The following is a 16,618-nucleotide window of genomic DNA, read 5'->3' on the forward strand; positions in this document are numbered from 1 at the left end:
AAGATAATCCATGTTTTCTCCAGCTCAGGACATGTCTAAGTCTTTTTATCCACTCACACATTTCCATTGTGGAAAGCTGAGTGTTGAGGACTGCTCATCTCCTCCCACAGCGTAGAACCCTGGGAGCCCACACAGGGGCTTTGTCTCTCCCTATCTCCCAAGGCCAGCTCTCCTAGGAATATCTGTTGTCTCCCAGATTAATGGGCACATATGTCACTTTCAGACAAGCGTCCCGGCCTTGCTGGAGTGAGGCAGATAGCCCACGCATAAATAAAGAGATAACACGGACGTAAATTCAGAACATGCGCGGCCCTTTCAGGAGGATCATGGAGAAAAAAGGAATGACACTCTCTCCTCTAAATACAACTTCCAGGATATATGAAGGACTCAACTCAAGGCACGACTGTCCCATCATATGATATTTGTTTTGTTAAATAAATGCTCAGTTTACTTTTCATGAGGGAATTCAGGGGGCAAGCCCTCATACATTTCATTTCAAAAGTGTGATGAAATAAAACATAAATACTTGTGGTCAATCTGAAAGTCCCACTCCATCCTGTCCATGTTGTGTTGCTGTAAACTTCTCACAGACAGTGCCCACCTCCGCCCCCCTCGGCTGAAAGGCCTCCAGGAGTCGGTATGGCGTGGATGTCAGATTTTACATTAATTAGCAGTAATCTTCCTGCCCTGAGACTTGGGCCTGTTTGTCTGCACTCACAGGGGAGGGTCCCATGGACGCGCCGGTTTATTTTTTGAGGGCGGTGTGTTTGGAGAAAGCGGGGCAGGAGTTGTATGCCTTGGCCAGCGCGATGGTTAGCTTTGGCTCCTCTACCTCCTGCTGTTAGCATGACGACGGAGCCCAGAGCCTTGAGTAAGTCCAGCAGCCTGTCGGAGCGCTGCTCAGAGCACCGGAAAAGCACCGGCCCGCTCCGCTGGGAGCGCTGGGCTGGAGATGAAATGAGCTGCGGAGGGCAGGAGGGTGGACGGGCGGGTGGACGGGCGGGCGTTTGCTCCCTGTGATGCCTGCGGGCAGGAGAGGGCAGGTCAGGCAGGTGAGGTGAGATTAGATGGGGGCGTTCATCACAGCCACTGGCATGAGCTGCCAAACCTCAGCCTTCAACACACAAACATATGCAAATGCATATTTATACTCCCTGTACGGTGCAGATGTCAGTGCTTTGGTTTTTATTCATCACATGTGCAGCCCTGTAGAGGTCTTCAGCTCAGGATGAAGGGAGATGCCCGTTTCAGTGTATACTGTATATCGTCCCACTACCCAGACTCAGGCAGGGTGATGAATTCAATGAGAGAATTGAATGAGTTAATCAGTGGAATGACTAAGATTACAATGTAAAGAGTTGACAAGATTATTACAAAAACAATCAACATTTACTTACTTATAACTGACTTTTTTCCCCACAGGGCGGCAAGATCCCAATCAGGTGGACAGCACCAGAGGCCATCGCTTACCGCAAATTCACCTCAGCCAGCGACGTGTGGAGCTACGGCATCGTGCTGTGGGAAGTCATGTCGTACGGAGAGAGGCCGTACTGGGAGATGTCCAATCAGGATGTGAGTTGAGCTATGTCAGCAAACAGGGCGGGGCAGGGGGGGTCTAATGAACTTCCTGCTGTGCGAGGAAGTGAGGCGTGGAGGAGCCAGGTGGCAGGCGCAACCTGTCGCTGATGGCCGGCTCCAGAGAGCCTGCCACCTGACTGGCCACAGACACAAAGACAGGCCATTAGTGGCTGCAATACCGTGGACAATGGGCAAGTGTGGTGGTAGGAAGGAGATATGGGGCAGGCAGGGCTCAGTGCTGACAGAGTGAGCTTAGGTGCGGTCCTCAACATTGCAGTGACCCAGAGAGGAGTCTCTATTGATGCAGTGCTGTCAAATCAGTCAAAAGTAATGGACTAAGGGAGTTTATTTGGACTGGATTGCCACAGCATTGATAATCAAGCATTTAGAGGCAGGGGAACATTGCCAGAAAGCTCTGCTCTGTTCCAGAGTCAATTGATTGTATGTGCTTTGTGTCTGTGTTATGCTTTCATCCACTTCCATTTTGAGCGTCTGCAGGCAAAGCAGTTATTTACCCTGAGGAACTGAAAAATAATCTGAGACAGGAAATTTATCAAATACTTTCCCTAAAAAGGACATTCCACCCAAAGCCAAAATTCCACGCTGAATGATGAGTCCTTGTTTTGTCCTTTCCTGTTTATATTTGGGCTGCAGGTAATCAAAGCGGTGGACGAGGGCTACAGACTGCCCCCGCCTATGGACTGTCCTGCTGCACTCTACCAGCTGATGCTGGATTGCTGGCAGAAGGATCGCAACAACCGGCCAAAGTTTGAGCAGATCGTCAGCATCCTGGACAAGCTCATTCGCAATCCCAGCAGTCTGAAGATCACAGCCAACACCGCCTCCAGGTAGGTCACTGTGCTCAGCTCTGCACCCCAAGCAACCCAACCCAACCCAGAGCAGGCCATCCACCCACAGATAGCACCGGAGGGAACCGGCTGTGGACCTCATCCTGCTCAAAGCGCACCTCCCCCGCACCACACAACTCATGTCACATCCTGCTCATCAGTAACACACCAGCACATTAATGAGAGGAAATAGTTCCCCCTCTTCCCAGAGACTCGTTTATTGTGTGTCCTTGATGCTCAGTCACACACTTACTTCTCCTTCCTCAAACATCTGGTCTTCGCTAATCAAGTTCTACCATGCAGCCAGTCTATTAGAGTGTGCACACAGCATTTGTCTGGGATTATTTATTCTGCTTTAGGTTCTGTTTATTTGCAAAGTCAGCCTGTAGTAATATTGTGCATAGACATGTACTGCTTGTTGTAAACAATCTGTTACTTCCTGCTTCTCCGATACGCAGGATGTGCAGCATGTGCCGGTTCAGTTCACTGATTTGGTCTTGTCCTCATGAAAAGGGTGCCCGTAGCCAGTTCTAGCCTACTGTGCCTTGCTCCTTGCCAGCACTTGGCCTGCATCCTCCCCTCCCACACCTTCTCTTTATAGCCATAAATCTTCTCCCGCGATGGGACCTACACGTTTTGCCCCACTTCTGTTGTCGACATCCACACTGTAACAGGGAGTCGTGTTATTATGGAGACATGGGGAGTATATAACATTGAGTAATGATTTCTTAAGAAAGTGAAAATGGGTCCCAGGGTGTTTGTGTGTAATTTTCCTGATTGGCTTTTAACACGGAGTGGCCGTGGGGAGTGGAGGAGGGTGAGAGGGTGATTTATGGCTCTCCCCTCTCAGAGGCTCCGCTGAGGGTGCCGCCGGACGGCACCTAGGGCCGCTGTCCTCTCCTGCTCTGTGTGCAGTCGCAGCACACTAATGGAGCCCAGCCACAGCGGCAGCAGCAGCAGCACCCTCACTGAGCCTGGGGCCCCATTAGCACAGAGCGACTGAGTGGCAGGCAGATGTGTGCGGCAGAGGAACGCAAAAGGCTCTCTCGCTCGGAGCAGCCCCGTGCTTCGCACCGGCACACACACAGGCATACTTTCGTCCATGACGAAAGCTGAAAGACGAAAGACGAAGCTGCCCAGATGTCTTTGCTATGAGGAAGACGAGGGTCTACATTCTCCTCTTCTCCTCTCAGGAGGGCTTTAAAAACATGATACTATGCAGTCGTGGATATGGAGAGGTCACCCCACTAGTGGGGGAAGAGACAGGAGGAGGGAGAGAGCGAGAGAGAGAGAGAGAGAGAGAGAGAGAGAGAGAGAAAGAAAGAGGGAAAGAGAGAGGAAGACACAGGGCCCTGAGTGTTTAGTTCTTCCTTCCCTCTGTTGTTTTGGTTCTCTGAGCCCAACTGTCTGTGAAATGCGATGTGCACACAGCGGTTTGGGATATCACTCACACGGCCGACAACAAACGCTGCTCCGTTTCATCTCTTGCCTCTCCCTCTCTTGCTGCCATGTATCTTTCAGCCAGACTCCGATGCTGCATCTCAAAATAACGATAGCAGCAACTCAAGAACCCTTTCTTTAAAAAATATAACAAGGTCAACCCCAGTGCAACTATACCCTATGGAAGAGATTAAGATGATGGTCTGGAAAAGGTCTAGGTTTTTCTGAGAGTTGGAAATAAAGGTGAAATCTCATGGTGAATCACATACTCTTCAACAGCTATAAAGCTCGTATGCAGCTTTTAAGTATTGTCTTTTTCTGTCTCTTGCCAACAATGAATAGGATCTGCAGTTTACAAACCACAGCAATAGAGAGATAAGAGTAAAGTTGACCAAGCCTCCTGGGCACTTATTCTGTATTCCTCTTAGGCACTCCTATTTTTCTTGTATACTTCTTTTAGATTTAATATACTTTTCTCCTCAAGGGAGTCCTGCTGCTCTGATGTGCTGGACCACGTCAGTTCATATGAGTCCACTCTCTTATTCTGCTGCCTGTGTCGGCAGCAGGAAGTGTGACGGCATGAGAATGCAATACGATATCACCTGTGCTATGGAACACAGGCTGGATACAATTGTATTGTTTACGGGGCACAGTCAAGTTTTGTTCTTGTTCCAGATCTCATTCCAATTTTTTCATCACTGGACACATGTGGCTTAAGGGGGATGGATTTCCTGGCATTATAATTTGTTTATTTACTGAGTTAAATTTAGCCGTCTCTATGGGGGATCATAATCTCATTTCCTACGTTCTATTCCCTTGGTTTTTCATCAGGTGTTCAAGTTCCTGGCCCTGACATTACATATGTAGTGGGTTCCTCTTGTTTTGCCTGAAGCATTTAAAACAGTAGTAGAAAACGCTCCCGCCCATCATTGTGATATAAAAGTCAAACTGATCAAATCAACAAGATACAGGGCATTACGTGTGAATGGAATGTACAGAGCCCGCATGACTAAGAGGTTAGCCTCACCCTCTTATAGTCTTTTGGCAGAGTTTTTCCTTCATCATCAAAAAAGAAAAAATTATGCAATTATATACAATTACATTCCATATTTTGAAGCTGACATGTCATTGTAGATTGTAGAATTCTTACAGAGTTGTGCTTTGTATATGTCTATGGTTATGTTTTTATTCTGTTACATTTTATTTAGTGTAAAAGAATAAAGTAATATTGGTATTTTTTTATTATGATTATTGTTTAGGCGGTAGTACTTTACTTTAAACTGTTAATTGTGATGTTAATCTCTCATATTGAAAGATTAATAGTTGTTCCAGATATGACCCCACAAATGGACCTTTATCCAATAAACAATGAGAAACGCATATTGGGAAATCATCACCAATGGTCAGAGATGTCTGTACATGAAAATAAACATCTCTGGTCTCTGGTGACTTTCACTTGGGAATGCTTGCCATAACACTGAGCATAAGAAACAGTTTATGGGGAGTCCCCCTTCTCCACAGGTATTTCCTTGTGGAGAACCTGCGGGACAACGAGCAGATCAGATTTTAGGCCTCCAGTGCTTTCTCTTTGCAGCATGCACTTTTTTACCTGATGTGAATTGCAGACTAGCAGGATACATCTTCTTTAGTTTGGGGTGCCTTCATTGGGCTTAAATTAAGAGTGTGTGTGTGTGTGTGTGTGTGTGTGTGTGTGTGTGTGTGTGTGTGTGTGTGTGTGTGTGTGTGTGTGTGTGTGTGTGTGTGTGTGTGTGTACATATAAGATGGTGTTGTTAACACTGCTATTATTCTGACTGTTGATATTATTAAATAACAGTGCAATTGAGAATGGGACACTTTTCCTGTTGAAAAAGGTTGCAAATCAATGTTTGATTTCAAGCATCTTCAAATTCTTTGTTAGATGACCACTTACAAGTCTTACACTATTCAACTTAATCTTGTCTTTCTTCCCTCTGCTCAACTGCCAGACCTGCAAACCTTCTCTTGGATCGGAACAACACAGACATCACGTTTCGGACCATGGGTGACTGGCTGGAGACTGTTCAGACTCTCCCCTGCAAGGAGGCCTTTTCGGGGGTCAGCTACAGCTCGTGCGACACCTTAGCCAAGACCTCCACAGAGTAAGAGAACCATTTCTTCCTTTCCTGACCTCAGCACTTTTCATATTGTAACGATCAGGGAATTATTTCCACATGAAAAATTATGCTATTATAATGTGTTTCGTTTTTCTTCAGCTGAACATCCAAATTCATGTTCAGAGATTTGCTTGGCATTGAAGTCAAATAAAAAAATTCCAAATCTAATTGGCTGTGAATGGTGCAACCCATGACAAATGTTTGAAACAAACTAGATATTACAAACAGTATGCATGCTGAACAGCAACTTAAGGATTCAAGTCTGAGGAGATTGAATTAATGTAATGCAGCATGACACCAGATCCCATCTTCAAGAACTATTAAGAATAGTGCCATGCACATTAGCTCAAATTTACAAAACAACCACAATGCATGATATAAAGATGTCACATTATAAATCCACAACAAAGACTTTTCTTCTTTGAAGATGTCACTGCTGCTACATCCACTCATCTTGAAGGCTAATGCATTCATAAATGCACCCATGTGGTCCAAGTCATGGCCAACAGCTACAGCTTACTGGAATTGTTCTTACACTACACATGTTTCTATTTTGTGTCATTTACTTAAAATATGTGTAGTGAAACAACAAGTATAATATACAAGATCTGACGGTTCTGACAAAATCTGTGGCCTGGGAAACACTGTAATTGTACATTCAGTAGTTGAGGAGATTAAATCAAACATCTTACTGAAAACAAAGCCTTCATGGTGCTACTCCTTGGTATCTGACTTGCTTTGTGGGAAAAGACATATGGTAGTTGCCCTGAAGGGACAACTTCCTAGTTTAGTTAGCATCCCTAGAGGTATGCTTGCTCATTCAGTGGATGCAGTATTTGACAGAGTAAATAATTAGACATTGGCTAATCAGCATGATCAAAGGGCCTAGTCTCATAGCATGTCTGCTTTTGCACAGTCCTGGACCTACATGACCAAGTAGACAAACACTGGACAGTAAGCAATTAGGCATTCTTTGAGTGTACGTTTCCTTCCAATGTCAGTGTAAATAATGAAATGCAAATAGTGCATAAAATCCTTTTCCTCACCCATGACCCAGATGTAATTTTTTGAGGGTAAGGCTGTTTCATCCCCCCACGGCAGCATTCATAGAGTACATGGGATGGCTCTCTGTGATGACAGAGCTGACAAGTGAGTAGGGTTGGGGTGAGTGGGGTAAGTTGTCACACTGGTGATTTCTCCAAAACAAGGGGCGCAATCTCAGAACTGAAATAGCTACACTGTGTGACACAAGCCTCTGAGTCAGCATGTTATTTACCTTTAGTCAAGGTTTCCCAAAACTTGAGCTTAGCACAAATTTACCACTCCCCCCCTTCCAAAGTAAAACTATGTCACATCAGATTTTATGTGAACACTTTTTGTAGCTTTGGGTATTAACACTTTTTAGGGAAGAAAGTATCAAAGTCAGGTTTGGGAAAGAAAAAAAGGGCAACTGAATATTATGTTACATTAAGAATACAAACGACCTATTGTTACATGAGAAAAAAGTGTTTCTGTTTGTTTAAAACTATATTCATAGAGCCAGCCAAAGTGTACATGGGTTTAATGTGTGAGATGTTGCAAATGGCCCATGCTGCATGTATTCTACCTGAGGAGGGACCGTTTATGTTTTGCCAGAATTTTGAATTCTGACTGAATACTGGAAGACCAGGTCCTTATGTATATTTAAGGTGGTGGGTTAATTTTTGGATATAAAATAGATTTTAATCTACAGCTCAGGAAAAAATTAAGAGACCACTGCACATTTTTCTGATGTCATCCTACGGTTGCTGAGTGACATTCGAATGAGTTGGCGTCATATTCAAAATTAATAGACCACTGCAAATTTGAATATGACAGCTCTTTCGAATGTCCAACCAAAGCAACCAAAGAAAAATGTGCAGTGTTCTCTTGCAGTTTTTCCAGAGCTGTATGTTCATAACAAAGTATGTGTTTGTTTAATAATCCAATGTGGCAATTTACCCACTTATGGTGGAGGCCCTCTCATGTTAATGCCTAATGATTTTGCACCGCAATATTAATTGAGAATACAGTGAAATATGTACCAAAACTGAAAAGCATGACAGAATTCCTCACTCTCCCCTACAGTTCAGACTGAACAGTCAAAACAAAGAAGGAATGCTCACATTTAATTTGATTAAAAAGGCCATATTTTACTATGTGGAACACTGTAGCTTCTTGCTGGTCACTATGTAACTCAGATAATGAGGTTTTTTGAGAGCAACAAAGCACTTTTGACAATTACAAAACGTTTGCAAATGATAACATGATGCGTCTGAGCTGCATACTTAATCCACTTCCACCTGCATGCAGCAGCAGAAAGCGAGTGGCCTTAGCTAATTAATAATCCACTTGTCTCCCTCTGCTGAGTTGGACTCATGGCTCCTGGTATCACACATACTGCTGAGTCAAATCAAATGTAAAATGACAGATCAGTATAAGAGTTTACACAATGTTATCATCACAAATGTACGTCTACAGTATAATACACTATACAATCTGCCATTGGATATATATACTCTGGCATGGGAAATTGTGTATTGTATATTCCATGCCAGACTGTTGGGAGTCATTGGTGAAACATTCTCTAAGTGAGTCAGTATTAACTGCAAGTGCCACTGGAGAGTACCTTAGTAGCAACTATTTACTGGAAATGAAGATGTTAGATTAGATTTGAGATTTTAGACAGAACATGAAGTCATCATCTAGTCATCGCTGTCTGACTCTATTAACATTCCAATGTAATATGCCATTTGCCACAAGTCTTTGTGAGTAACCTGTGGCCATGAGCAGTGCTGAGAACTGGGATGACTTTATTCGGCCCTCCTCTGTGGTCCTCCACCACACTTCTTCCCAGTGGCGTTCCCAGCTCTGAAGGCCTTGAATGCCGTTCCGGTTTTAGTTTATTCTCTGGTTAGACGTGAGGCATTAGAACATTCATGTGAGTATTCTCACTCTGAGAGAGATCGAGTGTAGGAGTTCACCGCACAAATCTGATGGGCTTCGTGGGATACAGGCCTTGTCCTCTCAGTTCCTTTCTCTCTGCTACCCACATCATGCTCTTTTGTTGTGATAATGTGGTTTGGCTGTCTACCGAACAGCATTCATTACTGTACTCTTTTCATTTCCTCAGCTGTGTTCAGTCGGAATAGTGAAGTTTTAACATGAACTGCAAATTGCAGCCTACTCCAAAGTGCATCACGCAGTAATTATTCTGCACTTATTCATCTGAAGTTTCTTTGTCTCTGCATTTGTTTCAGTTTATAGAGTTGAGCAGCTGCAAAATTGGGTAAATGTTTCACTAATAGTCCAAAAGGTCTGAGAAAATTGCCCAACTCCTCTTCAGTCAGCTATTCAATTCCGTGTTGACGTCTTGTTGCCGACTTGAAAGGTGTACTCTGTCTGTAGAATCTGTATGGCAGAAGTCAGGCCGGCAGCTACTTGTCCTGAGTGGGAGCCCTCCATGGGAATCACAACACTTTAATCTGGATGGTGGGTGGGTTTGGTTTGTGTGGTTTACTGCCTTGTGTATGTTTCCTAAAGCCGCCATGCTTGCATTTGTTGGTGCTTAGATGACCTCTCTCCGACAGTCACCTGTCAGCTGAACATTCCTCATCGTGTGCATTGTGAGCTGTGCTTGTCCTAACCAACTGTAGGTCTGCTTATACTAATTGCTCTTATAATCTCCAGAACCACAAGGTCCCATTGTGCTTGTCATAGTAATTGCAGTTTCAACATGGCAATATGGGTCATACTAATTTTGTTGATCTTATTTTTTGTCTAGCTTCTCTGAATGCTTGTGACGAAGTGATTTTCTAATCCAAATGTACAGTATGTCTAGATAATGGATACTCTGCTGTAAATAATTGAGGCTCTTGTCAACCATTGCATGGAACTAATTAAACAAATTCTTGACTGAGAGTTTGGTTTGTTCATGCACAGTCATCAGTTCTGTTCCACCCAGACATCTACTACCCAACCGCAGTGCGACCACATACATATTTCAGATGAAGTGAAATTAATAATGTTTGTTATGAAAGATGTTTACCCAGGAAACCACATCCCATTTTAAGGTAGTTCCAGCATAAGCATTCTTATAAGCACTCTAATACCCTCCAGGTATTCATGCTGCCGCATTGTTGTGTTGTTTTCCATGCTACACATTCTACATACACTCATAGAAGTACTCTGTACATTAGTGGAGATTCCGTTCTAGAGCACATCCAAACACTCTTGACTGATGCAACTGCGTGGAGTGAGGATGAAAGAGGTGAAATGGCACTGAGGGCTGAGGGCATGTCATTACTGTCATCGTATGTTACTCAGGAAGGACAGTACCAGTTACTCTCTCTCTCTCTCTCTCTCTCTCTGCTGTTTCAGGGATTTCAAGAAAGTTGGTGTGACGATTGTTGGACCGAAGATTGTGAGCAGTATCCAAGCACTTGAAGCACACACAAAGAATGGCCCGGTTCCCGTGTAAACTGCAGGACATTATAACTGCTTTTGGCTTTAAGAGACAAGAATTCTGCATTGAAACAAAACAATGACGAACAATAGAATATAACAGGAGGAAGTAGGTACAAGACGATTAGGGTATCTGCAGTTCAGGGCTCACTCCCTGGAAGGAGAGAGAGAGATCTGAGGGACAAGTGGTGCTCAGTGAGAGCCTGAACACCCCGAGATCCCCACCAATGATGTATTGCCTTATTGCTGAGGCCCAAGAGAGGGTGCGAGAGCTGTATGTGGCAGCTGCAAGTGAGCTGTAACTGAGCTTGTGCTTTGGGCGATGGCTTCCTGGTCCGCACCTCTGCCACCATACGCCTGAGACATGTTGGAGTCTGACAGCAGAAGCCCTGTTTGTAGAACAGGATGTTGCTGATGGAGCCATTGACCTGTCAAGCTGTCTTCTCTGAGTAGGTACGGATAAAAAAACAAAACAAGACTCAACATAAGAGTTGTTTAAATGCCTTTAGTAATCAAAAATGCACCAATTCAACAAACCTCCTGATGGAATTATTGATCGGGTTCGCAGAGAAACCTGAGGGAGATTTTGTCAGCTGTTTCTTCGCTTCTTCCCCTTCTAGAAAGGACTGCGTGTCCTTGTCCAGTCTCCTCACTTTACCACTGAGTGTGACCTTTTGACCTCCTCACTTTACCACTGAGTGTGACCTTTTGACTTTGTGAGGGTCTGGTTTGGGGAAGACCAAGATAATTCTCTTGTTAGCAGGAAAGAGGCCCTTCAGGCCTTGTAAAATGCTAACTAGGCATATGCCAAGCAATATTTATCCACTAAGGCTGTCAAGCTGAGTACATGGGATTGTCAAATAAGGCAATATGCATTTCAGAGCATTGTTTTGCTTTTTTGTTAAAAGGTCTAGCACTAAAATTATTTTGCTTGAAAGTTGCTGTCACAAGGGTTGAAAAGGCTTGACATGAGAGGGAGGGGTGTTAATGATCTTCAGAGCAGTCTTCCAATGACTGAACCCAACATAGTGAATCTGGCTAGTGTGACGTCTCTGGCTGAATCTCAGTCATGTCATAGTTATCTTTGCTTTGAGGAATCACCTATTAAAAAAAAGAAACTTGAAAATGTGTCCATTTAGAAAGTCTTATCCACTGACGTAAAATTAATTTTATGAATTAATGAGTAGATACATAGTATCATATTCTATTACACTACACTACATGCATATAGCCAGATGACATAATAAGACGTTTACAAATGATAAGTTAATTTTCCATCGTAGGCAAGGAGTGAATTTACTGAGAGAGCTTTGTATTTCTTGCTGACAGTGTCACTTTAAATGGAAACATTAGTTTTTATTGATAATGTGAATAACTAAGTAGAGGACATAACCCTCTCATACTTTCCTATGAATATGTCTTGATCAGGGCTTCTACAGAGATCAACAAACAGCACAGTGGACTAGGTGGCTTGTGCAGGATCTCAGGATGCATGTTCCTCATTAATCTGAGAAAGCTAAACAAAGAAAAGAATGAGGAGGCAGGGTAGAGAGTGAAAAAGAAAGAGGATGCAGAGATAAAATGCACCAACCAACTATTACAGAATGTAATGTCCTGTCCAGCTTGGTCTAGTTTGCATTGCAGGATCCAGCATTTGAATCAGAGGGTAACATGTAGCCTTGAGTCTTCTATTAGCATATCTGCAAGTCACATTTTATGTGCATCAGAAAAACATGAAGTATTTGAGCGGGATAGAATGGCAGCCTTGAAAGCAGTGCAATCCTACCGCATCTTCCCAGTTTTCCACTTTAGGTGAACATCTCCAGTCTTCCTCTGTCCCTTTTAACCTGCCTGTAAATGTTGCTGCTCTCCCTACTGTTAGCATGTATATATGTAAACAAGACCTTGTAATAATAGCAACAGTGAACCTAGGGGTACAGTCCTTTTCCTGGCCATCCCATTGTACAAATGTTTGTATGTATAAAAGATCAATGAAATATGTGTGCAACATTTAAATAAAATCATTTGTGTGATGTTATTTTATATTTGTTTTTTACAGTTTAAAAACAACTATAATTACCTATTTATTTGTTAACATACACTTTACAGTGCAAATTTTTGGAATGTTTTGTTTGTTGCATACAGTAAGTTATGACATGGTTATGTGACGATGATATTAATGTTTTGTATTTACTTTATAGACATGGTGTTTAAAAGAGCAATACTGTTTTCCTCCCCACCTGTCCTTTCCTCTTTCATTAGATCTGTGTGTGCTTGGGTGTGTGGGGAGTGCAAATGTAGATGGCCTTGTCTACTAATGTAAAGTGATTTGTAGTGGAAACATTTATATTTTTATAATAAACATTCTCAAAATATTTTCTAAAGAAAGAATTCTGAGAAATGTGTCTCCTGGGTTTTATTTCAGACTACTGATAATCACTTGACTTTTTTTTGTTGCTATTGATGCACCAGCAGGTCTGAGCAGGTCCATGTAGGGAGGCCTGAGTATTTCCATGCCGTGACCCCCGTAAACCTATTATCCACCTCTACTTTATGCAGCCTGTGTCGCTCCCCATCTACAGTAAACAGCAGTCGTGTGCTCCCTGAGGGGCTGAGGTTCCCTAAGGTGCTGCATTCATAGTCTCAGCCAGAGCAAAGAGCAGTTTTAAGCTATGACCCACATGAAAGTCCCCACAGCTTTCTGTTGTCAGGAAGGTGAAAGGGAAGAACTGCACGTGTTCAAATAGCAAGGATCCATGACGCAGACATACGGGAATGCCTGCTTTGCTGTAGGTCTTAAGTTTGACCTACTCGAAGAGGTAGTCCTTATCTGGAAAAGTAACATGCACTCTGAGATTTAAAATTGTTATTGCTGTTGCACACATTCAGGCTACTGCATGCTAGCCCAGCCCAGAAATGATATGGAATATGAAGTGAGTCCCTATAAGTTTGGACATTTCCATTTATGCTAGCGCCCTCTGAAGGCTCAGAGCAGTTTTGGGCAATAATTTGAAAAATGTTTTGCCAAACTCCAATATTTTATGGCAGGTTGCCTCTAGGAGGTGAAATGCCCTAGCAGATTACAATTAATTTCTGAAGTGGTACCACATAGCGTTCAGAAAAAAGATAATCACTAGCCAATATCTTCTTGGTCTATAGAAAATTGTATATTACAAATATATTATAGAAATTGTTATACCGTGCCTCACTACCAAATTCTTGGGATGCATGCCAGATCTGGTAAGAATTTCATCCACATGGGGCGCTGCATGAAATACCATTCAAAACTCTACCAATAACTGTGAAAAAATTGTTATACAATGAAGCTGCAGTAAATTTCACAAAAGGCTCAAATTTAGCACAAGAATATGTTATAGTCAGTGGTTAAAATGGGATTTGGCAGGTGGGGGAACCCTAAAATCCAGTGTCGGTGCAACGGGAAAAATTACTCACTGTTGGACAACGTGGTGAGTATCGTGGTGTAGCAATACTTTTTGGACAAGAATTGCTAGCTTCTTGGTCACCTCTGTACACGTGAAAAATTAACTCACTATTTATTTTAACAATATCATCACGCTATAGTTGGTATGAAAGAATATATTTATTATTCATTTATCTGTGGTGGCGGAACCCCAAAGTGTAAATGATGTGTTCTGTTTAAATGCACGTCACACTCAGTTAATGGTGATAATTTAATGGAAATTATGTCTTTGGGCATATCAAACACCTCAACCTCCAGGGACCATGTCTCTGACCCACAGCACGTGATGGGAATATAACATGACAATCTATTTTTTAACTGGTGTTTACAACATCCTCCGTTAAAGTTTGATGGTAGGCCTATGTAGTTATGTGAAGAGGAACTAGACATTCAGGATTTTTACTATGTAGTTTTTGGAGTTGATGTCAAATTTCGCTGTAAAACATTTTCGCTGGCTACATCTTCCATGATGAAGTATGTCCTACAGGTTTGTGTTCCTTCCATCAAACAGAATATGACTTACAAAGAGATTTTTTTCCACCTGATTTCCTCAAATTATTACATTTGGTACAGAACCAGAACAAACAGTAGCCTGTGGCTTCAATTATAAAAATTACTGACACTGAAACATGTGGAAAGGTCCAATGATAAACGCAACTAGGCCTTCCCCGCCTCATAAATCTGGTCATAAAGACTAGAACTTGGACCTAAAGGGCAATGCATTTCACTCTGAGAAAGCTTCCTACAGTGCAGCACAGCTGAATTTTATGTATTCTGTATCGCACATGTGGTCACCAGCTTCCAATTCCTCAGTGCATGCCACAGTGCTTCTGTCCTCGATGCATAATAGATAGTCTAAGAAGGCCATGCTGCAGGACATTTTCAGTAAAACATTTCATATCCTTACATGCATAGTTAGGAGCCAGATTTATTGTGTGATTTTAATGCAACTGATCTTTAAGGTTCCCAGAGCCAGTCAAACATGGCTGTCGTGTGGTGACTGATGGGCCCTCTGTTCTGCCCAGAAAGACTGAGAAAGACCAGATGTCTCGGGGCAGACGGTGTGTGTCAGAAAAGGCCGCCACAGATCTAAGATTCTCCCCCACTGGCTAAGCTCAACTACATGTAGAATATGTGGGAGACGCGGCTGCGATTTGTTCTGCAGGTGATCCAGCGGCCCGTGAGCTCCTGGAGGGCCCGTGTGGGCCGGCGAATAGAGACAGAGAACATAAACTAGTCCGACAGGTACAGAGGCTGAGACTCTCTGTCCCTCCCTCGCACACACAGCTAACCCAGAGAAGTCTGGTGCGTGTTCATAAACCAAGCCAGCATGTGGTTAGTCCACTTCATTTTTAGGGTTAGCTGTGCTGTGTTTTGCCCCTTAAAAAGAATAAAATGGAGGAAGGTACCTCTTGGGGTATGGCAATGATTAGAACAGACAATAGAGTTATGTAGTTAGGTTTATGTATAGTGCCATATCTCTCTTTGAGGGCACATATGGCAGACCTATAAACCCTGTGATGTCTACAGTCATATATTTTGTATATCCCTCTAATGCAACCTAACCCCTTGGCAAGTCAGTTCATTTTTGGCTAATATTAAATATTGGGAGAGGTGATTTTGTTGCTGATTTTTGTTTGTGTGAAAACTGCAATGGCAGCTCAACCCTTTGGAATGGTTGATCAGATGTCAGAAGAAAAACAAAAAAACAAATCAGTGGAGAGCCCTTGAAAAAACATTCAAAGATAGAAGCAGTCCCCTTCCTCACTCCCCCTGTAAAAAGGCCTCCAGCTGTTTGCAGCTGTGCTGAGAGTCATGACACCACCTTGCAAAGACATAAGGAACCCAAAGTCAGGGTGGCTGGAGGGGATGTGAATGTCATTCAAAGGAGTCACTTCCTGAATGTCAGAGGTGGAGATGTCATATGTTAATCATATTGGTAGCCTTTTCGTGATTGTGTTCTTACTATCTTTGACAGTGTAGGCATCCAAAAGACTAGACGAAGTATTTGCTATTACATTCACAGGGAAGCAGAAAAGCGCACATATTCACTGTCCCCCAAAACTAGCCAAAGCCAAATACAAAAGCGGTTCCGCCTTCTGCCTGATGAGCCCATACTTCATGAGCTCACTGCTTTAATTCAGAGTCGGGAGGCCAAGCAGGCCAAGGTAGTCCTGTCACAACGTTTTGTCAGCAGTGCAGCTGGGGCTAGCTGAGCTGTCTGCAGGGTGTTTGTCAGGATGTATGGATGATGCCTCCACCATGCTCCCTGGCTGCAGTCTCCACTGAACCACTCCCGGCACTCTGCTCGTCAATCTCCGCAGAGGCTGGGGAACCACAAGTGTCATTTCAAGTCAGATGCCTCTCCCTGGATCAAGCAGCTAGCTTCCTTGATGCCTCTGTGACAAATAGTCTGTTGGAAGTTGACGGAAATGAAAGTAATCATCAAAAATGCTCAGCAGTACATTCTTCCATCCCCCATTGGTTGCAAAAAAGTCCTTTTTATGCATTTTTACATTTTTTCCTCATCTTACACTTTAATCCTTTTAAAGGTTTGGAATATTTGCTACATGAAACGAAATTGGGCCATCTCAGTACTTACTGCTGTTACTGGAGGCACTATGTTAATCTCCCT

General features: G+C 43.1%; 1 protein-coding gene across 1 annotated transcript in view; it reads left to right on the plus strand.

Annotated features, from left to right (window-relative positions):
* Positions 1–12,879, plus strand: part of epha3 (eph receptor A3) — a 77,359-nt gene extending 64,480 nt beyond the window's left edge. The window contains exons 14-17 of the mRNA XM_076263605.1: positions 1,423–1,572; positions 2,233–2,426; positions 5,853–6,005; positions 10,419–12,879. Of these exons, the coding sequence (XP_076119720.1) occupies positions 1,423–1,572; positions 2,233–2,426; positions 5,853–6,005; positions 10,419–10,518 (597 nt within the window). The 3' untranslated portion in view covers positions 10,519–12,879. The remainder of the gene's footprint in view (positions 1–1,422; positions 1,573–2,232; positions 2,427–5,852; positions 6,006–10,418) is intronic.
* Positions 12,880–16,618: the final 3,739 nt, after the last annotated feature.

Source organism: Alosa pseudoharengus, unplaced genomic scaffold, assembly GCF_046254945.1.
Source record: "Alosa pseudoharengus isolate Yale_2024_CS ecotype anadromous, Long Island Sound unplaced genomic scaffold, YU_APseudo_1.1 YU_APseudo_1.1_scf_3, whole genome shotgun sequence".
NCBI lineage: Eukaryota > Metazoa > Chordata > Actinopteri > Clupeiformes > Clupeidae > Alosa > Alosa pseudoharengus.